Genomic DNA, 25,143 nt, shown 5'->3' on the forward strand with positions numbered 1-25,143 from the left:
GTCAGTACACCGCTGCCATTAACCAGCATATACCCTTTCAGTACACCGCTGCCATTAACCAGCATATACCCGGTCAGCACACTGCTGCCATTAACCAGCGCATACCCGGTCAGCACACCGCTGCCATTAACCAGCGCATACCCCGTCAGCACACTGCTGCCATTAACCAGAGCATACCCGGTCAGCACACCGCTGCCATTAACCAGCGCATACCCGGTCAGCACACTGCTGCCATTAACCAGCGCATACCTGGTCAGCACACCGCTGCCATTAACCAGCGCATACCCGGTCAGCACACTGCTGCCATTAACCAGCATATACCCGGTCAGTACACCGCTGCCATTAACCAGCATATACCCTTTCAGTACACCGCTGCCATTAACCAGCATATACCCGGTCAGCACACCGCTGCCATTAACCAGCGCATACCCCGTCAGCACACTGCTGCCATTAACCAGAGCATACCCGGTCAGCACACCGCTGCCATTAACCAGCGCATACCCGGTCAGCACGCTGCTGCCATTAACCAGTGCATACCCGGTCAGCACACCGCTGCCATTAACCAGCGTATACCCAATCAGCACACTGCTGCCATTAACCAGCGCATACCCGGTCAGTACACCACTGCCATTAACCAGCGCATACCCGGTCAGCACACCGCTGCCAATAACCAGCATATACCCGGTCAGCACACCGCTGCCATTAACCAGCGCATACCTGGTCAGCACACCGCTGCCATTAACCAGCGCATACCCGGTCAGCACACCGCTGCCATTAACCAGCGCATACCCGGTCAGCACACTGCTGCCATTAACCAGCATATACCCGGTCAGTACACCGCTGCCATTAACCAGCATATACCCTTTCAGTACACCGCTGCCATTAACCAGCATATACCCGGTCAGCACACTGCTGCCATTAACCAGCGCATACCCGGTCAGCACACCGCTGCCATTAACCAGCGCATACCCCGTCAGCACACTGCTGCCATTAACCAGAGCATACCCGGTCAGCACACCGCTGCCATTAACCAGCGCATACCCGGTCAGCACACTGCTGCCATTAACCAGCGCATACCTGGTCAGCACACCGCTGCCATTAACCAGCGCATACCCGGTCAGCACACTGCTGCCATTAACCAGCATATACCCTTTCAGTACACCGCTGCCATTAACCAGCATATACCCGGTCAGTACACCGCTGCCATTAACCAGCATATACCCTTTCAGTACACCGCTGCCATTAACCAGCATATACCCGGTCAGCACACTGCTGCCATTAACCAGCGCATACCCGGTCAGCACACCGCTGCCATTAACCAGCGCATACCCCGTCAGCACACTGCTGCCATTAACCAGAGCATACCCGGTCAGCACACCGCTGCCATTAACCAGCGCATACCCGATCAGCACACCGCTGCCATTAACCAGTGCATACCCGGTCAGCACACTGCCGCCATTAACCAGCATATACCCTTTCAGTACACCGCTGCCATTAACCACCGCATACCCGGTCAGCACACCGCTGCCATTAACCAGCGCATACCCGGTCAGTACACCGCTGCCATTAACCAGCCTATACCCGATCAGCACACCGCTGCCATTAACCAGAATATACCCTTTCTGTACACTGCTGCCATTAACCAGCGCATAACCGGTCAGCACACTGCTGCCATTAACCAGCGCATACCCGGTCAGCACACTGCTGCCATTAACCAGCGCATACCCGGTCAGCACACTGCCGCCATTAACCAGCATATACCCTTTCAGTACACCGCTGCCATTAACCACCGCATACCCGGTCAGCACACCGCTGCCATTAACCAGCGCATACCCGGTCAGTACACCGCTGCCATTAACCAGCCTATACCCGGTCAGCACACCGCTGCATTTAACCAGAATATACCCTTTCAGTACACTGCTGCCATTAACCAGCGCATACCCGGTCAGCACAAAGCTGCCATTAACCAGCGCATACCCGGTCAGCACACCGCTGCCATTAACCAGCGCATACCCGGTCAGTACACCATTGCCATTAATCAGCGTATACCCGGTCAGCACACTGCTGCCATTAACCAGCGTATACCCGGTCAGCACACCGCTGCCATTAACCAGCATATACCCTGTCAGCACACTGCTGCCATTAACCAGCGTATACCCGGTCAGCACACTGCTGCCATTAACCAGCGCATACCCGGTCAGCACACTGCTGCCATTAACCAGCGCATACCCGGTCAGCACACTGCTACCATTAACCAGCGTATACCCGGTCAGCACACTGCTGCCATTAACCAGCATATACCCGGTCAGAACACCGCTGCCATTAACCAGCATATACCCGGTCAGAACACTGCTGCCATTAACCAGCATATACCCTTTCAGTACACCGCTGCCATTAACCAGCATATACCCGGTCAGAACACTGCTGCCATTAACCAGCGCATACCCGGTCAGTACACCGCTGCCATTAACCAGCGCATACCCGGTCAGCACACTGCTGCCATTAACCAGCGCATACTCGGTCAGTACACCGCTGCCATTAACCAGCGCATACCCTGTCAGCACTCTGCTGCCATTAACCAGTGCATACCCGGTCAGCACGCTGCTGCCATTAACCAGCGCATACCCGGTCAGCACACTGCTGCCATTAACCAGCGCATACCCGGTCAGCACTCTGCTGCCATTAACCAGCGCATACCCTGTCAGCACACTGCTGCCATTAACCAATGCACACCCGGTCAGCACACTGCTGCCATTAACCAGCGCATACCCGGTCAGTACACTGCTGCCATTAGCCAGCGCATACCCTGTCAGCACACTGCTGCCATTAACCAGCGCATACCCTGTCAGCACACTGCTGCCATTAACCAGCGCATACCCGGTCAGCACACCGCTGCCATTAACCAGCGCAAACTCGGTCAGTACACCGCTGCCATTAACCAGCGCATACCCGGTCAGCACACTGCTGCCATTAACCAGCGCATACCCGGTCAGCACACCAGTGCCATTAACCAGCGCATACCCGGTCAGCACACCAGTGCCATTAACCAGCATATACCCGGTCAGCACACTGCTGCCATTAACCAGCGCATACCCGATCAGCACACCGCTGCCATTAACCAGTGCATACCCGGTCAGCACACCAGTGCCATTAACCAGCGCATACCCGGTCAGCACACCGCTGCCATTAACCAGCATATACCCGGTCAGCACACTGCTGCCATTAACCAGCGCATACCCGATCAGCACACCGCTGCCATTAACCAGTGCATACCCGGTCAGCACACTGCTGCCATTAACCAGCGCATACCCGGTCAGCACTCTGCTGCCATTAACCAGCGCATACCCTGTCAGCACACTGCTGCCATTAACCAATGCACACCCGGTCAGCACACTGCTGCCATTAACCAGCGCATACCCGGTCAGTACACTGCTGCCATTAGCCAGCGCATACCCTGTCAGCACACTGCTGCCATTAACCAGCGCATACCCTGTCAGCACACTGCTGCCATTAACCAGCGCATACCCGGTCAGCACACCGCTGCCATTAACCAGCGCAAACTCGGTCAGTACACCGCTGCCATTAACCAGCGCATACCCGGTCAGCACACTGCTGCCATTAACCAGCGCATACCCGGTCAGCACACCAGTGCCATTAACCAGCGCATACCCGGTCAGCACACCAGTGCCATTAACCAGCATATACCCGGTCAGCACACCGCTGCCATTAACCAGCGCAAACTCGGTCAGTACACCGCTGCCATTAACCAGCGCATACCCTGTCAGCACACTGCTGCCATTAACCAGCGCATAACCGGTCAGCACACTGCTGCCATTAACCAGCGCATACCCGTTCAGCACACTGCTGCCATTAACCAGCGCATACCCTGTCAGCACACCAGTGCCATTAACCAGCGCATACCCGGTCAGCACACCGCTGCCATTAAGCAGCGTATACCCAGTCAGTACACTGCTGCCATTAACCAGCGCATAACCGGTCAGCACACTGCTGCCATTAACCAGCGCATAACCGGTCAGCACACTGCTGCCATTAACCAGCGCATACCCGTTCAGCACACTGCTGCCATTAACCAGCGCATACCCAGTGAGCCCACCGTTGCCATTAACCAGCGCATACCCGGTCAGCACACTGCTGCCATTAACCTGCGTATACCCGGTCAGTACACCGCTTGCCATTAACCAGCGCATACCCGGTCAGCACACTGCTGCCATTAACCAGTGCATACTCGGTCAGTACACTGCTGCCATTAACCAGCGCATACCCGGTCAGCACACTGCTGCCATTAACCAGTGCATACTCGGTCAGTACACTGCTGCCATTAACCAGCGCATACCCGGTCAGCACACTGCTGCCATTAACCAGTGCATACTCGGTCAGTACACTGCTGCCATTAACCAGCGCATACCCGGTCAGCACACCGCTGCCATTAACCAGCGCATACCCGGTCAGCACACTGCTGCCATTAACCAGTGCATACTCGGTCAGTACACCGCTGCCATTGACCAGTGCATACTCGGTCAGTACACCGCTGCCATTAACCAGCGCATACCCGGTCAGCACACTGCTGCCATTAACCAGCGCATACCCGGTCAGCACACCGCTGCCATTAACCAGCATATACCCGGTCAGCACACTGCTGCCATTAACCAGCGCATACCCGATCAGCACACCGCTGCCATTAACCAGTGCATACCCGGTCAGCACACCGCTGCCATTAACCAGCGCATACCCGGTCAGCATACTGCTGCCATTAACCAGCATATACCCGGTCAGCACACCGCTGCCATTAACCAGCGTATACACTGTCAGCACACTGCTGCCATTAACCAGCATATACCCGGTCAGCACACCGCTGCCATTAACCAGCGCATACCCGGTCAGCACACCGCTGCCATTAACCAGCGTATACCCGGTCAGCACACCGCTGCCATTAACCAGCATATACCCGGTCAGCACACCGCTGCCATTAACCAGCGTATACACTGTCAGCACACTGCTGCCATTAACCAGCATATACCCGGTCAGCACACCGCTGCCATTAACCAGCGCATAACCGGTCAGCACACTGCTGCCATTAACCAGCGCATACCCGGTCAGCACACCAGTGCCATTAACCAGCTCATACCTGGTCAACACACCAGTTCCATTAACCAGAGCATACCTGGTCAGCACTTTGACAGATGTACTTGATAAAGACCTTATGCAGATCATAATGTTGGACTTTATCTGTTATTTATTCTTGATCATGGATATGATAATAAATCTGATATTTTTGCAAGCAAGAAAAATCTCTCATATGTGTCAGTGCTGAGGTTTAATTCTCTATATATTTATCTAAATCCTACAAAATCATAAGTGTTACCTCCACCCCCAACCATAATGTAGTAATGTCCCCCATGCTTTACTAATTTCACCTATGCTGGACCACTTCTTGGTATAATGTCCTCCATTATAGGCCCCTTCGGATAATAGTCTCCCCCATCCTGTGCCCCCTCCAATAATAATGTTTCCCATCCTGGTCCCCTTGCAGTAATAATGTCCAACGTCCAGGGTCCCTTCCTGGTATAATGTCCCCTATCCTGGCTCTCTTTTTGATATAATGTTCCCCATCCTGAGAACCTTCCTGTAATAATGTCTCTATCCTGGCTTCTTTCTAGTGTATTGTCCCACATCCTGGGCCCCTTCCTGGTACAATGTCCCTCATCCTCGGCTACTTCCAGTAATGATGTCCCTCATCCTAGTGTAATGTCTCTATCTGGGCCCTTTCTAATAATATATGTCACCCAACCTGGGCCCCTTCCAGTAATATATGTCCCCCATCCTGTGCCCCCTCCAGTAATAATGTCCCCCATCCTGGTGTAATGTCCCCATCCTGGACCTTTCCAGTAATAATGTCCCAGCTCCTGGGCCCATCCTGTAATAATGTCACAGCAGATGGGCCTATCCTGTAATAATGCTCCCCGTTCTGCCACTTTTCTCTAACACATTTTTTTTTAAAAAAAAGATTCTTCTCACCTTTCCCTGCTCCCCTGTCCTGTCGCACGGACACAGTTGTGGTTGCATCCTCTGCGATGGCGATTGTTACACCCCTGCACAGATCAGTCCCTGGTGACCTAAAGCCTTTCTCATTTATGTTTTCAAAAGGGTTATGAGGGCCATGTATAAAACTAGGGAAATAATTTAACATGCTGAAGCCTAACCATGTGTAATATCCTCACTGTCAGGATTCTGATCAGTTTCACAAGTAATGCCCTCACTGTCAGGATTCTGATCAGTTTCACAGATCCGGCAGTCGTCATGCGAACTCTCATTTTGCAACTTGCATACCTGCGATCAAGTTCTGACCATTTTCTCTTCCACTTCTGTATTGAGATCTTTTATTCAGAGCTTTTACATTTTATAACTTTCAATGTACACATTTAACATCAGTTTCTTATTACCTACTTCTACTCACAGTCTGACCTAGTCTAACCAAATATATATAGTGGAGAGTTGATTCCCCCTAGTGGATTGGAAATAGCAGACCTAAAGATATTTGAATCCATAAATGTAGCTTTAAGTACTGTTCAGTTTCCAACATGTTCTTTTATCTAACAAAATATACTTTCGGACTTAATCTGTGATAATTGTACTTTAGGGTATTGCTGTTTAATGCAGTTTGTTACACCATAGATTTAGTTTCCCTGTTTAAATAACTGTGAATATTTTTTCTCTATTAGTTAGTATTAGTTTCAGGACAGACTTCTTTATATTCAGGAAACTACAAAATGCCATAATAAGGCTACACTAGCAACACCCAAGGACTTGTAGGCTGATTCACATTTATAATGGAGTCTGTCACGCCAAAAATGCAATGTAAACTAGTCAGATAGTCTTATAAAGGACTTAGCCCTTACAAAAAATGATACCTGTTTAGTTTTCTCAGCAAAGATTATCTACAAAATAATCTTTATTATGTAAATGTGGGAACTAGCAGCCAAGCTCTCAACGCACTGTTCTTCCCCCTTCATTGATTGACAGCTCTCACTCACTTGCCTAGAGTAAGCGCTGCCTGAACCAAAAACTTGGCTGTACAGGTGCACACTGACACTGCAGGAGTGGAAAGCACACAGTATCAATGCAGGAGTCATGTACACATCCCTCTCACCCGTATGCTGTTGCTGCACACTAAACTAAAGTACTGAGGTTTAGCGAGCAGCCACAGCAGACAAGAGAGAGGGATGTGTGCGCACCTGCAAGGCTCCTGTAGTGTCAGTGTGTGAACTCACAAACTCACAGCTGAGTTTTCAGTTCAGGCAACGCCCACTCTGGGCAAACAAGTGCTGACAATCAACAAAGTGGGAGGGTCTGGAATGGTGCACTGAGAGTTTGGGCACACCGAGGGTGCATCGAGCACCCTCATTTCCATAATAATCAAAGATCATTTTTGCATGATCATAGCTAAGAAAAATAAACAGGTAAGATTTTCATAATGGCTTAGTCCTCTATGTGACTAGCTGATTAGTTTAAGCTGAATTGAGGAAGGGGGGGGGTGCCAGACTAACTTTAAGTGTGCACTTTGGTTGGAACAGTACATCTTTCTCCCTGATTATCCCAAGAAATATTGGGAGGCTAAAAAACAAAGTTGTAAAGACCGCTAATTTCATCAGGAAAGATCAGCAGTCTAATGTGTATGGGAGGCCTTCCGACTCTCCCCTGACAGATGATGTTGGGGAGGAGGATAATCCAGCCATTGCAATTTCAATAGTTGGACCTTTTGCTCAACATGGAGATAAGCCACTGTGTCATGCAAAGTGAGGGAAAGACTAAGTGCAACACGAAGGGAAGAGGGGGAGGAAGCCCAAACACTAGGGAAAGGGGGAGTGGAGAACCCTAGGCAGATCTAATATCACACTGCCTACCTTACTGGCCCTATATAGGTTCCACATCTATCGCCAAGCAGGAAACCTAAGCCCTGGATGTCCCTAGAGCTTGGCCTTAGATAGGGAGAGCACGGGGTGAGCACTAGTCAAGCCCCACTGTAACAAGGTAGACAAACAAAGGGGATACACTTAGCTTGAGCAGACACCAGAGAGATAACGCCAACTGTCCTCCAAGTGCACCAGAGAAGAAACTAGCCGACTGCTACTGCTCCAAGCCAACACAGAGGTACATAGAACAATCATCGGCGACTCTCTGGAGAAACTGAAACTATTTAACTACCCAGCAAGGGTGTGTCAATCAGCAGCAGAAGGTGAAAGTCGCTGCTGGGTCCTAAAGGAGGAAGGATATACCTATACTACAGAGCTGAGGGAATCAAGAAGACGTCTGCAATGCCAAGCACAGTGACCTTCTATAACTGGCTCCAGAGAGACTGTCTGTCACACTTGACACACTCTTGACACACTGACAGAGAATCCTGGCAGCGACTCTCATAGAGAACACAGGAGTGCTCAGCCGATTAAAACATTCTGTGTATAGGGGAGTCAGGAGAAGGAGCTGTTTAATAATTTAGTCCACCAATCAGTGCAAGTGGCGTACTGCTTTATATACAGCACAAAATCAGGAGCTCAAGAGACCATACAGCTAGATTCATTGCACCCACAAAATGGGCATAGCTGGTATGGGCAACCAGAGCATGCATCTCAGGTGCGGCATCTATTTTGGCCATGGTATTTAAATGCAGGGAAAGAGCTGAAAAGTAAACCTTTTCCCTGGGTAACTCGTATTTCCCAAATGTATAGATGCCAATCTAATGTCATTCTCTTTCAAGCTTATTATGGGACCATGGTTGTTATATGTCAATTAATAGTTATATTTGGGAAAATAATATATTATTTTATGCATGGAAGTACCGGTAGTTATTTTCTATCAAAGGTACAGGTTTTTGTGAACATTTAAAAAGTTATATGTAATAAATAGTATATCTAAAATGAGGCTGAAATATTTTTTTCAGGCAACCACTAAGCAATGGTATAGCGGAGGTCTCAAGGACAAGACCGGCAGATGGAAAAGTAGAGAAACCCCGAAGCAACATACAAGAAGACAAGGTGCAGTGCTTAGATGCAAGATGCATTTATTTCTATTGCAGTAGTAATTCGCCGTGTTAGTACAAATGATTGCAAACTTTAGAAATCATTCAAACTATAGTAATTAATGTAATGCAGGTGCCGGAATGCAATGCACAGAGACACAAGGCAGGGACAGTCGGAGATGATTATAAACAGTTTATGTATATATAAAACAGGTATTTTGAACAAGGGGATAACAACTAGGGTATTGAACGGTAATTTGAAATATTAGCAAAATACGAAGTCTCTCAAAGTAAAGTGGTGCACCCAGTCAGGGGAGTCACCACATCAGTTCTTTATCTCTTCCACTCTCTGAAGCTCAAAACCCCACGGTATGCTCCACAACCGTGGGACATCTTAGTTTAACGGCTGCCCCCGCCTCCTCCTTTCTCGGTTTGGACAGTCTTTGGAGATATGCCCCCTACCACCGCAGGTCCAACACTCTGGTCCTTGTTCTACCGATAGGTCGGGTACATGACGTGTTGGGGCCTGGTAGGAACGTCTTTCTCGCTCTGGTCTCCACCCACGTGGGGCAGTAGGATGCATCGGCAAGGAGGCAGCAGGGGCCTTTCTAATAGTGTTAAGTTCACCCCGAATATCTCAAATTTCCTGACGTATCTCCCATACCCAATCAGGCTCCTTGTTGGTGAATCCAGGGGTAATTGCCTCATGACTTCTAACTGTGGCTTTGCGAACAGGAACTTCTTTCTCCAGGACTCTAGCTTCAGCCCCTACCTCCAGGAAGCCCAGATCAGGGCTCAAATGCAGCCACTCCTTCAAGATCTGCCTCAGGGAAGGGTCTTTCAAGCCAGCAATCAGTTGGTCACGCAACACTTCATCCAATGGTCCCAGTCCTCGGTTCCCATCTCGAGCCTTCTTAGTGATATGGGCCATCACTTCCTGTAATGCATTAACATACTGATTTATGGTCTCATTTTCCCCTTGGACCCGCTGAAACAACCGTAGGCGCAAGTGTCCCAGATCTGTGGTGTCACCGTGCATGTCCTCTAGGATTTTTATCACTTTGTCCACGGTGTCACGGTCCCCAGGTGGGCGGTACATCACAGTTTGCCGGGCCTCCCCATCAAGGGTTAGGAGGGCCAGTTCCGCCTGGGCTGGGGGATCGAGGGGATACATACGTAGCATACTTCTCAGTCTTTCTACCCAGTCCCACAGTGACATGCCATCCCCCGTGAATTTGGGAAGATGATTGAGCATAGCCCCCAGGGGTATATGGTTCCGGCCAGACCCAGCCCCAGACTGATCTGCCATCTCTGCGTCTGAATGTTGCATCCTGCCGACTACGCCAAATGTAATGCAGGTGCCGGAATGCAACGCACAGAGACATAAGGCAGGGACAGTCGGAGATGATTATAAACAGTTTATGTATATATAAAACAGGTATTTTGAACAAGGGGATAACAACAAGGGTATTGAACGGTAATTTGAAATATTAGCAAAATATGAAGTCTCTCAAAGTAATGTGGTGCCCTAGATCATGGGAGACACCACGTGAGTTCTTTATCTCTGTATATGGCTCTAGCGGGGGTCACCGGTTATTCCCGCTAGGCCGCAAGTCTTTTCCGGACAAAATCAAAAGCAAGTTTAGCTTCTTCCGCCCCAACTGTTCCCCTCCCAACCTGAGTACCTAAACCCAACTGGCCCCGGTACCGTGAGTGAACAAAAGAAGTGATGGCCCTGTTCACGTATGCAGCTCCTCTGCTTTCACTGGCGTGACTTTCCTGGCTCAGCAGTCTCTCAACTCCTCTCTTTCTGACCATTGGAGGCAGTCTCTCAAGCCGGGGATAGGGGGGTTCAGACCTCGTCTGTCGGCGGGCAATGTCGGGTTCCACGATCTCACTCAGCACCGCAAGCAGGTTCCGACTCTCCTCAGTAGGTACAGCACTCAGGTCACATCTGTGTGGGATCCGGAGCTCATCCACCGGCGCCTGGCTGTGGCACCTCGCTGGCCTCCGGCTTAGGCCTGCCACGCAGGGATTCTCAGCATGCAGGGAGCACGTCTCCTCCTCTCTGCAGCTTGGCGCCAAAAACTCCTCAGGCTTGGCGCGCTGGCCTCTTATCTCCAGGAACTACTTCCTGGAAATCACCTGACCGGGTCCAGCGTCTAAATCTGCTCTCCCTTCAACTTCTCTTGTATATCTTGGTTCCGCTTGACTGTGTCTGGCCAGCAGATGGCAGTCTCTCTCCATCTTTGAAGCATCATGTAAGAGTTCTCTTAAAGGCTCTCTCGCCTCTACTACAATTATTCCACCATCTCATATACAGTCAGCTGCAAAACAATCATGACTCGCTGCAATGTGCCAACATGAACCATGCAGATTTAGTTGGTGGAGCCTATGTCCTTGTCACCTTGTCGGAGGCCTCTGCTGCTCGTCTTCTAGCTGATCTGACACTGGTCCTTTTGGAAGCCTAAAAGACGGATGACTTTTCCTGCCTTACTACTCAATGAAGACATGGTCCAATAATGTAGATCCTCTCTAGAACTCTATATTAACATCACATCTTAAAGAGCACCTGTCACTTGCTATAAATATGTCATTTTTTGACCACTTGGTGTCAATGCCGCTGTTCTCCTGAATCAGTCGTTGTTTTTCGTTTGTTCCTACAGCTCTCCATTCCTGAGATATGGCTCTCTCTTTTCTGTTTGAACGCAGTCTTTTTAGCCAAGTGGGCGTGGTTCACAAGTCTTCGCTGTGAGGATCGAGCCCCCTTACAGCGCTAGATTTCCATACAAGGAAATTAGGACCCATGTTGATGTTGGGTCATGAGGTTATTGTTATTGAGATACTCTAGTATAGCATCTCTTAGGAAACCCTCCAGGATTTTACTTACAGAAGAGATTACATTTACCAGCCTATCATTTCCAGGCTCTGATTTTGTCCCCTTTTTTGAATATTGGCTCCTCATTTGCTATGTGCAGTCCTGTGGTACAGACAATGTTATTGTGCAATCCTTGAATATTAGAAGTAGTTGTCTGTATCACAGTACTTAATTCCTGCAGTGGTCAGGGTTAACGCCATCCGGGCCCGGGGATTTCTGTACTTTAGTGTTTTGAGGCAATGCCGTACTTCCTGCTGGCATTTATGGAGAATTTCTGGTGTCCCTAATTATGTCGTCGGTCATGAGATTTTCTAATGTAAATACCATAGAGAAAAAAAAGTTTAGTAGATTGACTTTTCCCTCATCCTCTTTCACCCTTTCTCCCAGATTATTTTTGAAGGGGCACAGCACTATTCAAACAGTTTAAGTAGTTGCATATTTTTGGATCATTTTTACCATCTTAGGCAATGAGCCTTTCTGTCTCAATCTTTGCTGCACTGATTATTTATTTTTTATTTTTTTTAACACAATTAAATTTTTTTTCTATTAATTATTTAATGCCTTTGTCATCACCCTCTTGCTTTAATTTCCTAACGCTTTCTTTTTGTCATTTTTTAAACCTCTTACTGCTCTATTTAAAGGGAATCGGTCACCAGGTTTTTGCTATGTGATCTAAGAGCAGGATGATGTAGGGACTGAGACCCTGATTCCAGTAATGTATTACTTTCAATAAAATCAGTGTTTTATCATCTGGAGACTATCACTACCTGACTAGCTGCCTCATGCTTGCTTGTCCAAGCACACCTCCACCAGTGATTAGCAGCTTTGCAGGTGTCGGCAGGTTATACACAGATCAACCTTCCAAGCTCTGCTAAATCTGCGGCAGAGAAAACCGTGATACTGCCACAACTGCTGCACCCAGTAAACTTGTTGGGGTGGGCCAGATCTGGACTAGTCTCCCTGACTACTCTGCCTTCTGTCACCCAGCTAGCTGCCTCACATTGCTGCATGCTACTGTCCTCCCCCACATCTACCCCAACAAGCATCTGCTCAGTGAGCAGCAAACTCCTTTCCTCATTGTCTATTGATCATGGTGTTGCCAGTTGTTCACTTAGATCCAGTGCCTGGGCTTCCAAATGTACAACTTGCACACATCTCGCACAGCAGTATGCACCCTCAAACAACTAGTCAAGGAATGCATACATATGACAAGATGTACACTGGATGGCATTGTCAGTAATAGAGCACATATTGCTAATGGGAATTACACAAAACAGGAATAAAGTACATATATACAATGAATTAGTACAAGTTATTGCCTTCTAAACTCCCTGAATCCAAAGTCGGCGAATCACAAGTCACACACTTAAGACAAAACACACTTAGAATAATCACTCACAAGCTCTTTCACTCACTATTTCTAATGTTTTAAATTTAGTTGATTTTCCTTAGCTGCAATACAACCTGCAATGTTTGCAAATGACTCTGTGTGAACGCACCCTTAGGTTAAGTGCCCACGTAGCGTTTTTGTAGCGTTTTTGCGGCGTTTTTATGGCTGCGAAAACGCTTGTAAAACAGTCTGCCATGCAAAGCAATGTGAATTCGAATGTGCTGTGCACATGATGCGCTAATTAGCGTGCCAAATTCGCATTGCGTTGCAAAACGCAGCATTACCATTTCTACCGTGATTACGCTGCAAATTCGAGGCCATTGAGGAACATTTGAAACGCAGCAAACCCGCAGGTTTATGTGGATTTGCTGTGTTTCAATTAAATTCAATGGCCGCAAATTTGCAGCATATGGTACCCGGGATGAAGAGGAGACTACAACTCCTCTTCATCCCGGCTACCACGCGGTGAAAAAAAGAAATAAAGTTAAAAATAAACAAAACCTGTATATTTACCTCTCCGGCGGCCCCCGGTCTGCTCCCGGCCGCGACCTCTCTCCTTGGTGTCCCGCGGTGTACTGTCAGGACCTGCGGTGACGTCATTTAGTCACCTGATGGTCACGCGACCGCTGACGTCGGCGGTCAGGTGATGGTCGTGTGACCATCAGCTGACTAAATGACGTCACCGCAGGTCCTGACAGTACACTGCGGGACTCTGAAGAGAGAGGACGCGGCCGGGAGCAGACTGGAGGAGACCGGAGAGGTGAATATACAGGTTTTTTTTTATTTTTAAAGTTTTAATTCTCTTTTTTTTACTATAGATGCTGCATTTAAAGCATCAGTTGTTCACACATTATAAATCCATGCCGGTTGCATGGATTTATATTGTGTGATCAACTTGTCAAGCACTTTTCCAAGTGATGCTCAAAATCGCTGGGAAAACTGCTTGAAAAAACGCATGCGAAAACGCTGAAAAAACGCTTCTCTCTGGCAGAAAAAACGCATGTAAATCTACATGCGTTTTTTTCTACCAGAGAGAGGCAAAAACGCTCTGCAACAAATCTGCTACTTGGGCACATAGCCTTACTGCTAGGTTACAACTCATCACCAGAGAATATTTTGTGATCAGCTTATTGCCAAGTGTAGATTGTCCAAAGCGTAGAATCCCCTTGTATCATGCAGTACACAGTCAGTCAATATAGATTTAAACAGACATTGTGTAATACCTATGGTCATGCTACAGGGAAATTGAACACTTTTTGCTAAGTTTCTTCAAAGATAACACCTGATCGCCGGAGGAGTTTATAAGCAAGGACTAATTGTTCAAAGCGGTGATCCACTCTAAGCTGGAATTACATCATTATTACAATACAGCTTGTCCTAGTCTTTCTACTGATGAAGAATTAAGCAGTTTCAGAAACTACTTTATACTTTTCATTTTATAAATATCCGTAGCGCACATATTCTGCTGTTATATGATCGCTGTCCTTATATAATTGCCAGAACATTTGCAGGACATATAGTTAAATTATCCATGGTGTTAATTGCATCATATTGTGAGACTATGTTAAGGCTTTATTGCAGATTTTTGCAATATACATTCATTGCAACATTCACGCCTTTTTATCACAAATTGCTAGGCACCCAGCCTTATTATATTTCCCATTATGGGCTATCAAGACGGAAACTCCTGTAATGGCAATGCTATCTGTATAAAACATGTGTCGAGTAATTCAATATCTTTGGATGTTTTCTGGCCAATTCTCTCTCCAGGATTTTTGCATTAAACATCAGGCCAGAATTATGTTTGGTGGAGGTAGCATGAGGTCAGGACTTCATCTCTAACTTCCAAATTCCTGTGGCTGTACAGAAGATTGCAGATACATTTATTACACATTTAGGCAACTTTTTATCTTTAAGTTTTAGAAAATGTATTTACTTGTATTGTTAAAATCTATCACATGCAAACATATACAAAGTATGTATCAAATATTTTATCATTCCAAATTATACACATCATATTATTTTGGTTAATATATAATTATAGCTGTTATTTTCTTATATTCTGTTTATCTTATTCCTTTTATTCCAGTAATGATTTAGAGAAAGTTGTCAACAAATTCTTTACATATGGTTTGCATAAGCTTTTGGGCTTATTGCCAGGCTCCATGTAAATCATCAACTACGCTTAATAACCCACAAGGAATACAGATGTGCAGTCAAGAACAGTTTCTGATATGTCCCATATTGTGGGATTAGACAGAGATTGAAGGCAAAAATGTAAAAGAAGAAAAGATTTCCAATTATGTCAGATTATAGGATTAGATGTACATTATAATATTAATTTGAGGTTTACTGGCTAGGTATACACATTGTGGCTGTAGGGCGTTAGTGTGCCGTACGGCAGAGATAACCATGGCTCACTTTTTTCTGGTACTTGATGTGGTTTTTCTGACAACTACAAGTAAGGCATATAAAAACCATGTACTTCCTGTGGTTTTGCCATACAAATTTTGGCTGAGGGATACATCTACTACCACAGTTGCAACATGTGAACCCAGCCTAAGCCCCCCTGTACACATTAGTTAGCGGCTAGCCGAATACTCATTAGGCCAACATCTATCTCCCTGACTATCCCATATACATTAAAGCTCAGCCCTGGCAGACGCTCATCTCCAAAAGAACAGAAGGATCATTTGTTGGAAATCCAACTGGCCGAACCCACCGGGGAAGAGCCAAGAAGTCCTCGTACACATAAGACTATTTGGCTGATCCGATTTGGCTATTGGAGGGTTCCGCTGACTTTAGTCTTATGTGTATAGGAGCCTTAATTTGCCTCCGTAAATATTAAACCACCACTTCAGAGTTTTTTTTTTCAGTGCTGGAGTGGTGCTTTAAATGGCCCCAGTCATATACTCGCCCTCCGGCATCTTCACCATTTTTCGGCGCCACTCCAGTCCTGTGGCGCCATCTTGTGACAGTAGCTTCTGATTGCCTGGAAATCAGCAGCTACGTCACCATAAGCTCTCAATACAAGTCTATGAGGCCAGAACAAGGCTCTCATAGACTTGTATTGAAAAGTGACCTCCGCGCCGCTCCATGAAACACTGCAGGCAAGTCACTTTTCGCCTGAGACCGACGGGAGCAGTGGTGAAAAACAATGAAAACAACGGAAGGGGAGCATGAGACTGGGGGCAGGGGACTTACATTTAAAGCACCACTCCAGCTGTGCAATAAAAAAACGCTGGAGTGGTGCCTTAGGACTGTAGATAAAATTAGTTGGCTATGTGATGGCTACTTCTGTTAGGTGACTACATAGATGGCTTGACTGGACAAAATCTGGTCATACTACCACACAAGCTGTCTTTCCTGATTGCTGCCAGCTCTACTGAAACTAACTATTCTATTTTGTTTTAACCCATCAATATGTTTTGGATTGTGGGAGTAAACTCACACATGATGAAAGTGAGAATGCAGATTTAGTGAATCTCAGGATACCAGGGCTGCAAGACAACAGTGCTAACCACTGAGCCACCGTGTTGCCCTGCATCCCCAAAATGATATAAATTTCAATTTGATTATGGTACACCATACTAAAATCTAATATCTGCTCTTCCATCTGAGCATCTAAATTTCTACCTGTTCATTACACGGCATGAGGCCATTTCCTTCCATCTTTTGAAAATCACTTTAAGTTGTGCTGAAAGATCTCGTTAATACTACATTATACTCCAAGGACAGTATGCGCTAAAATCTAATTCCGTTTTGTTCGAGATATTATCTTCTTCAATGGGCTTAAACAATTGCATTTAAGTGACCCACATTACATATGAATTAATTCTATAATTTAAAAGGCCACTTTTCCTCTTTCTTTTAGCTGATAAGAGTCTCAACATAAAAAGAAAAGCTTTGGAATCGCTTGTAGCACTTTACCCTCGGGACTATTTCATGAAATAAGCAACCGTCAGTAGACTCTCATATTGCACAGTTTTAGACTGCTATTTTATTTCTTGCTTTGATCAATCTTTGTTGAAAAATATAAAATTGCCTTAAAAAGTTTGATAAAAGTTAGTTCTTGCAGTTAAGAACTTTTTGCAGGGATTGTTTTCATGTTATTACATATGGTCTCTATCCAGCTCACACTGACAGAGTTGGCATCAGCATCAAGAGAACGTGGCAAGTGCTGGGGCCTACTCCGCCTCAATTTATAAGTCAACAATTAACCAACTTACTGCTACAACTTTTCATGTGTTCAGTCCAGGTTATTAACTATTTTTCCAATAGATGTAATTTTCATAACCAAGCATGTATCCTGTTGGTTTGTCCCCCTTTTCCAGCCTGCAGTCCCTGTTAGCATGTATTATTCGATGTCCAAATTCTTTGGATTAGATCTTGGCGGTATAGGCTGTAGTGTAACAGATAGTAGGTCCACCATTGGACTCACTGGCCCTGCAGCTTCACCTAGGAAAAATTGTAGCTGCAACTTCTGCAATACAACTGTGATTAAATCTTTATCATTATCTTATATGATGGTTTTCAGGCTCGGATTGGCCCACAAGAGAAAGGTGAATCTCTTAGTGGGCCACTGTGCTGGAGTGAGCCACGTACCCCCACCATGACCAGTAGTTGGCCCAATACACTTGATTCTCTAGGTATAGACGAAAGCAGTATCTCATTCATCCATCTAACAAACTACAAAGCTTATTATTTCATAGAAGTATAGGTACATTTGTGAAAGAGGGTAATGAAATATTTGTATATAGCTGAACAATGGGCTCCCAGAGTCAAGGTTACTGGTGGATCCTTGGCACCCCAGTCTGACACTGAGTGTCTTACAGTCGTCATAATTGTAGAATCCGATCCTATTTTTGGTTTATAAAGTTAAGCCTGCCATAGACAAATGGATAGCTGTTGGCCTGGAGATTACAACCCATAAAGCCTCCAACAACATGATTGTGCTGCTTCACTGTAATGTGTATATTTTGTCTATGTAGGGATGCAAGGAGGTTAGTGGTTAACACATAGGATCATAAACAGTTGCAATTGCCAAATATCTATTTTTACACCCTAATCACTTTTTGATTAGCTTTATTATACAATATCCTACTCTTCTTGCTATCAAGCTAATCCCTGAATGTTATTTTTTATTTCACTTCCTGTGACGTTTCACTTGAGAGGAGTCTCAAATGAAGCGTCATCAGGAGGTCGGGGCTGCAGTCACTTCCTCCTGGAATAGGACATCATCAGGAGGCAGTGCTGCAGTTACTTACTACAGTTTATTGTATTGTCTCCCTCTGAAGATGTCCCGTCATGGCGCTGATAGAAGTAGAAGCTGTGGGAGATGTGAGTGCAGCACCAGCACTCTACTTTTGTCCGTGCCACCACAACTTCAAACTATGATACAAGATATTGTCAGGTTGCGGAGATAAAAGCAGTGTTACAGCAGTCTCCCTGAAATGAGTCCTCATCAGGGGGCGGCGCTGGTGTCACTCACAGCTTCTATCACCGACCCCTGATGACATCTTCTTTCACAGTTAGAATATGCAGAGGTGGAGTTGGAAGCAGAGAGTTGGCGCTGCACTCACCTTTCCCACAGCTTCTATCACCATGGATCCAGGACATCTTCAGAGGGGAGCACCAATGCAAGAATCGGCAGTGCTGCCCCCTGATGATATCAAGTTACAGGATGGGTGATAGACGCTGCAGGGATGTGAGTGCGGCCCAAGCCTACTTTGATGTCCCATTTGAAACTCCTTTCAAATGAAACATCACAGGAAGTGAAATGAAAAAATACATATAGGAAATAGCTAGATAAGGAGAAATGTAGGGCGTTGTATAATGAAGCTAATTACAGAAGTGCTTAGGGTTTAACAATTTTTAGAAAGGACATTTTAGGTATCAGACAACCCCTGATTCATCATTGGAGGAGGGTTTTTAAATCACTTACAATTTTTTATCTTCTTCTTGCAGTTTTTTTGCTTCTAATTATTCAAAATGGCGCATAGAGTTTATGAATTTTGCTCAAAGTCAAAAATTGTCTCTTTTTTTTGTCTTTGACCTTTTTGTGACTTCAGATCACACATTTTAAAAAATATTTAAAAAAATTTGAGCAAAAATTTGTGGCATACACAATTTGTGCTGTCCATTTGGTCAGCCAGGTGGGTGGCACTGGCATAGGGCTTTTCTATAAGGACAACATTATAAACAAGGGAGAAGAAAACCAGACGCAAGCACCTTAAAGGGTTGAATATGGGGTTTACAACAAATGAGCATTCCTAAAACAGGATGAGGGAAAGATAAACGTGTGTGTGTGTTGAAACCAGCCTAGTGCCAAGAGAATGCTTAATTTGCATTTATCATATTTACATGTTTATGTTTTTGTTTTTTTCTACAATAGCACCACTAATTCTACAGCGCTTTACAGACATTATCATGACTGTCCCCATTGGGGCTCACAATCCAAGTTCTCTAACACTATGTCTTTGGAATGTGGGAGGAAACCGGAGAACCCGGAGGAAACCCACACAAACACGGGGAGAACATGCAAACTTCTTGCAGAAGTTTTGCATGGTAGGATTTAAACCTAGGTCCTCAGCGCTGCAAAGCTATGGATCTAACCAATGAATCTCTTGAATTATTTGACATATCATGCTGAGTGTACAACCAATTGTTTGCATTATTGACCAGCTTGAGAAGTAGGGTTATTATTACACAAAAACTAGGAGAATTGTTGCTGTCAGGGACAGCGGATAGCCCTCCGCTCTGACATTTTCTTTGCCACAGGTTCCATTTCTTTTGCAATGATGACAGATTTATCTTTCCGGGTGCAGAGGGATCCAAGTTAGTTTATATTTCAATGTGCTGCATTATGTGTTAACAGACGGCTGAACAGCAAAGTTGTAGCAGCAATCGAGGACTCTGGAGCTCCTACAATCAAAATTATCTCCTGCCAGATCTCCTGCAACAGAGCCATCCTTCAGAGACTTCAGTGAATCAGCACAAAACTCCTCAAAAAAGTCACAGTCCTCTGAACAAATCTCTAAATGATCAGGTGAAATCATTAAGTTTTATGTCGCGCTTCACTTCTTCAGCCAAACAAGAAAGAGACAGAGAGAATGATCGCTTGTCTTCCCTTTCACAGGTCACCTTTCGTACCTTATGTTACATGTTTTATATTTTCAGCAGAGCGGATACTGTCAGTGCAGAATACTTATATCCAAGCAGACGTCTTTTTTTGCAATTTAAAGAACACTTTACTATAACAATTAAAATGATGAGAAAATACAAATTCATAATTTGTTCATCTTTTCATCAAGTTATTATTCTTACAGGGAACGTGTCCCACAATTCATACTGCCCAAACCAGAGGCAACATGAATCTGAGCCTCCAGCCGTCTTCTCCCAGCACCACTCTAGGTTATTTACAGGTCTTTCTCACATGTGTACAGAGAGACCTGTCAATCACTTACAGGGAGAAGCCGACTTGGGTCGGCCTCGGACTAGGCAGGTTTCTTCTTACAGTCCGCGGCTGGCTCCTCAGACTATATTTTCTCTGAATTGCTGCAGGTTTTTAGATAAAAACCATACCTGGATGCAATTGTGCAGGCTGGCTCTGATTCATGGTTCCCCTTGTTTGGGCAGCATAAACTGAGTGACAAATTCCCTTTAAAGAGGAACCAGTTTTAGCATGTTAAACTGGTCACATCACGGAGCAGTGCCTGCATAGCTGAATAAAACATAGATTTTATTTTTTAATTTCTCCTCTCTGTTGTAGAGATATTAGCTTATAAAGTTTATATTCTTAATTTTTTATAAGACCAAGGGGACTTAATCAGAGATTTTGCTCTGGCGGTGGTTACTTTTTCCTCTGTATGACATAGTCCAATTATAAGCAGGAAGCATCATGCAGCGGAAAAAAAGAAAATGCCCCTCGCCAAAAAAGGTCTGACTTGGCTTTCTCTGTGTGATATTGAAAGACATTGTGCCTACTCAGGTCATACAGATTTAACTGCTGATGATTACTGTACAGGGGGAGGAGAGCAGAGCGGTGTATCATTGCAAACACTTCTCTGACAGCGCTATCAGCTCTGCTTTACACCCCTGAAAGTGACGCAAGAGGTGTTTGTAATGATGCACAGCTCTGTTCTCCTCACTGGTCTCACTGCCAGCATCTACTCAGATTACAAGCAGGGGAAGGTAGTAGAGAATAGCTGTGTGTCATTACAAACACCAGTGCAGCTCTCCTCCCATGCAAGACAGTGCTGTGAGGAAAGAACAGAAAAAAGTGTTTGTAATAACATAGCTTTACTCCCCTCCCCTGCTTGTAATCACAGTAGGTAGCAGCAGTAAGATCCATAAAGAGAGCAAAGCTGTGTGTCATTACGTGTCTTTCCATATCACACAAAGCAAGCCTGTTTTAAGCTTCTCTGTGGGTATGTTCTTTTTTTCCTCTGCATGATACCTCCTGCTTATGATTGATTATTGTCATACAAAGGAAAAAGTAACTGCCCCCAGAGAAGAATCTCTGCTAACGCCCCCTTGATCTTGGTGGAAATTTGAATTTAAACTTTGCAAGAAATATCTGTGCAACAGAGATGAAAAATTAAAAAATAAAATCTATATTTTATTCAGCTCTGTAGGTTAAAAATGTCAAACTGGTGAATGGTTCTCTATAAGTGCCAGGTGTATTTTTGTCTAAGTTGCTGGTCACCACCTGTTAGGGCTCTTTCACACGTCAGTGTCTCCAATACGTGTGGTGTCCATTTCCACACGTACCAGAGACACTGACACACGTAGTCCCATTCAAATGAATGGGTCTGCGCACATGTCAGTGTTTCCGCAGACCGTATGGCCGTGGGCAAAACATGCTGTCATGTCCTTTTACACGCTGCATGGGCCGCAAAACGTCCCACACTGATGACACATGAATGACATCCATGTGTCATCCGTGTGACACGTACCGGTGCCTGGGAATCAGCGGTGCAGTTTGCCCTGTTCCCAAGCACCGGTTGCTGAAGGCATCTGTCATCATTGTCCCCTGCTTGCGTAGCGCAAGAACCAGCAGGGGACAATGTTGAGAGTAGTATTTAGCCCCCGATGTGTCCAGAAAATATAAAAATAAGAATAAAATAAAAAAAATCCTTATACTCACTTGTCCAAAGTTGAAAAATTCCAGTGTCCCACACTGTAATCCATTTGACTGACAGACAACTGCACACTCTGAGGAGCAGGGAAGAATGACTCGCTGCAGCAAGCGTACCACTAACCTGCCCTGAGCTCAGTGAGTGACAGGACACCACACACTGAGCTCAGTGCAGGTCAGGGGCCCGCTGCAGTGAGTCATTCTCCTCTGCTCCTCAGCGTGGGAGGTTGCCAGGTGAGTATAAGGATTTTTTTATTTTATTCTTATTTCCACAGCTTTTGGAGACATCAGAGCAGAATACTACTCTCAACATTGTCCCTTGCTCGCCCTCATCACAGCGCCAGCAGGGGACAATGATTCCTTCAGCACCTGGCACTTGGGAACAGTGCTAACTGTACTGCTGATTCCCAGATGCTGGTATGTGTGATCCTGAAGCGGCCCACAGTTGCCACACAAGTACACACAGACATCTCCGGTACTGTTTTTTCCAGTATCGGAAATATCCGGAGTTGTGAAAGAGGCCTTATACAGTATAACTCTTTCTCTAGCAGAAGAGACATTAAGGCTTAATTCAAATATCAGTGATTTTTCTCATATGTGAAAAAGACTCATACAAATTTCATCTATGTTTTGAGCTAAATATCAACAGTGTTTTTCTTGGGTGCAGTTTTTACCATCAGTGTTTCATCAGTGATTTTCTTATATGAAGAGAAATAGAAATTATATATATATAAAGTATATTTTTTTGTACAGCTTCTCCTACTCACTGTAATGTTAACAAATGGACAGCACATACATGGTCAGCAATGTGTGCTGTCCATGATTTTCACAGACTTGAATGGGTGATTTTGAACTGTGACTTGGTTCAAAATTGGACACGTCTCCAAGATGTTTTTGTGGACATACAGTGAAAACATGGGTTGAGCACATACATGAAAAACAGATGTCTGAATGAGGCCTATAATGGATCACAGGAAGTGGGGGTGGGTCTTTGTATCTCTGTTTCCATCTCTCATCTGTCAAGCTCTTGGGTTTTCAGAGGCTTTCAATTCTGGTCAGGTGGGCCCATGTATTGGTCAATGGCAGGAAGAAAGCATGCTGGGAAATTATGGTAAACAAAGTTCTAGTACCTATAGTGCTGTCAGAATGATGTTTAACTCAAAAAGAGTGGATAGAGAGTGAAAGAGCAGAGATTTGTGTGCAAGGACAAGCATGCCTTAAGTATTACTATCTTACAACATTAATGATATACTCACAAGATATGACTATTTTTACTAGTACATTTCATGGACAGTCAACCTCGTGCTGCTTTCTCTGATATTTTTGCAACCCGTGTGCAAGTGTGACCACCCCTCTATTGAATAGAATAGGGAAAAAGACTACAAAAGGTGCATCAAAAAGTAGGTCTTGTGATGGCAAGCTCTCAAAACTCCCCTATACACTTGGCTCCTTCAAGCACTAATGTGTTCTCTATGGAGAGAGCCTGGAGGTCGCCATACTGATTAAATAGACATCCAGTCCCACCATAATCAGAGGATTTGGACTACTTTAATTTGTAAAAGGGGCCTTTACTCCACTCTTTCAATAGGATTAAACCATCCTATTCCGGCATTCTAAGTTAATTTATTTGTTGGGTTAGTTGAGGGTCTAGCAGCCACCATATGTGTTGTGTATGTCAAACATAAGAAATGGCCGCATAACTACTGTAGCAACTCAATACAGTATATGGCACAAGCAGTAGCTTGGAACGTATTTTATATATATATAAGAATACACCTATATATATATAGTACAGACCAAAAGTTTGGACACACCCTCTCATTTAAAGATTTTTCTGTATTTTCATGACTATGAAAATTGTACATTCACACTGAAGGCATCAAAACTATGAATTAACACATGTGGTATTATATACTTAACAAAAAAGTGTGAAACAACTGAAAATATGTCTTATATTCTAGGTTCTGCAAAGTAGCCACCTTTTGCTTTGATGACTGCTTTGCACACTCTTGGCATTCTCTTGATGAGCTTCAAGAGGTAGTCACCGGAAATGGTCTTCCAACAATCTTGAAGTAGTTCCCAGAGATGCTTAGCACTTGTTGGCCCTTTTGCCTTCACTCTGCGGTCCAGCTCACCCCAAACCATCTCGATTGGGTTCAGGTCTGGTGACTGTGGAGGCCAGGTCATCTGGCGTAGCACCCCATCACTCTCCTTCTTGGTCAAATAGCCCTTACACAGCCTGGAGGTGTGTTTGGGGTCATTGTCCTGTTGAAAAATAAATGATGGTCCAACTAAACGCAAACCGGAAGGAATAGCATGCCGCTGCAAGATGCTGTAGTAGCCATGCTGGTTCAGTATGCCTTCAATTTTGAATAAATCCCCAACAGTGTCACCAGCAAAGCACCCCCACACCATCACACCTCCTCCTCCATGCTTCACAGTGGGAACCAGGTGGGTAGAGTCCATCCGTTCACCTTTTCTGCGTCGCACAAAGGCACGGTGGTTGGAACCAAAGATCTCAAATTTGGACTCATCAGACCAAAGCACAGATTTCCACTGGTCTAATGTCCATTCCTTGTGTTCTTTAGCCCAAACAAGTCTCTTCTACTTGTTGCCTGTCCTTAGCAGTGGTTTCCTAGCAGCTATTTTACCATGAAGGCCTGCTGCACAAAGTCTCCTCTTAGCAGTTGTTGAAGAGATGT

The 25,143-nt window shown here is 45.3% G+C and overlaps 1 protein-coding gene across 1 annotated transcript in view; it reads left to right on the forward strand.

Annotated features, from left to right (window-relative positions):
- LOC141154783 (traf2 and NCK-interacting protein kinase-like) overlaps nt 1–25,143 on the forward strand; it is a 329,519-nt gene that overhangs the window by 164,795 nt on the left and 139,581 nt on the right. Inside the window, exons 16-17 of the mRNA XM_073641189.1 lie at nt 8,957–9,050; nt 20,180–20,350. Coding sequence (XP_073497290.1) covers nt 8,957–9,050; nt 20,180–20,350 — 265 coding nt within the window. The remainder of the gene's footprint in view (nt 1–8,956; nt 9,051–20,179; nt 20,351–25,143) is intronic.

The sequence above is a fragment of the Phyllobates terribilis genome, unplaced genomic scaffold (assembly GCF_046119375.1).
Source record: "Phyllobates terribilis strain yellow unplaced genomic scaffold, ASM4611937v1 Scaffold_7__3_contigs__length_470593459, whole genome shotgun sequence".
Taxonomy (NCBI): domain Eukaryota; kingdom Metazoa; phylum Chordata; class Amphibia; order Anura; family Dendrobatidae; genus Phyllobates; species Phyllobates terribilis.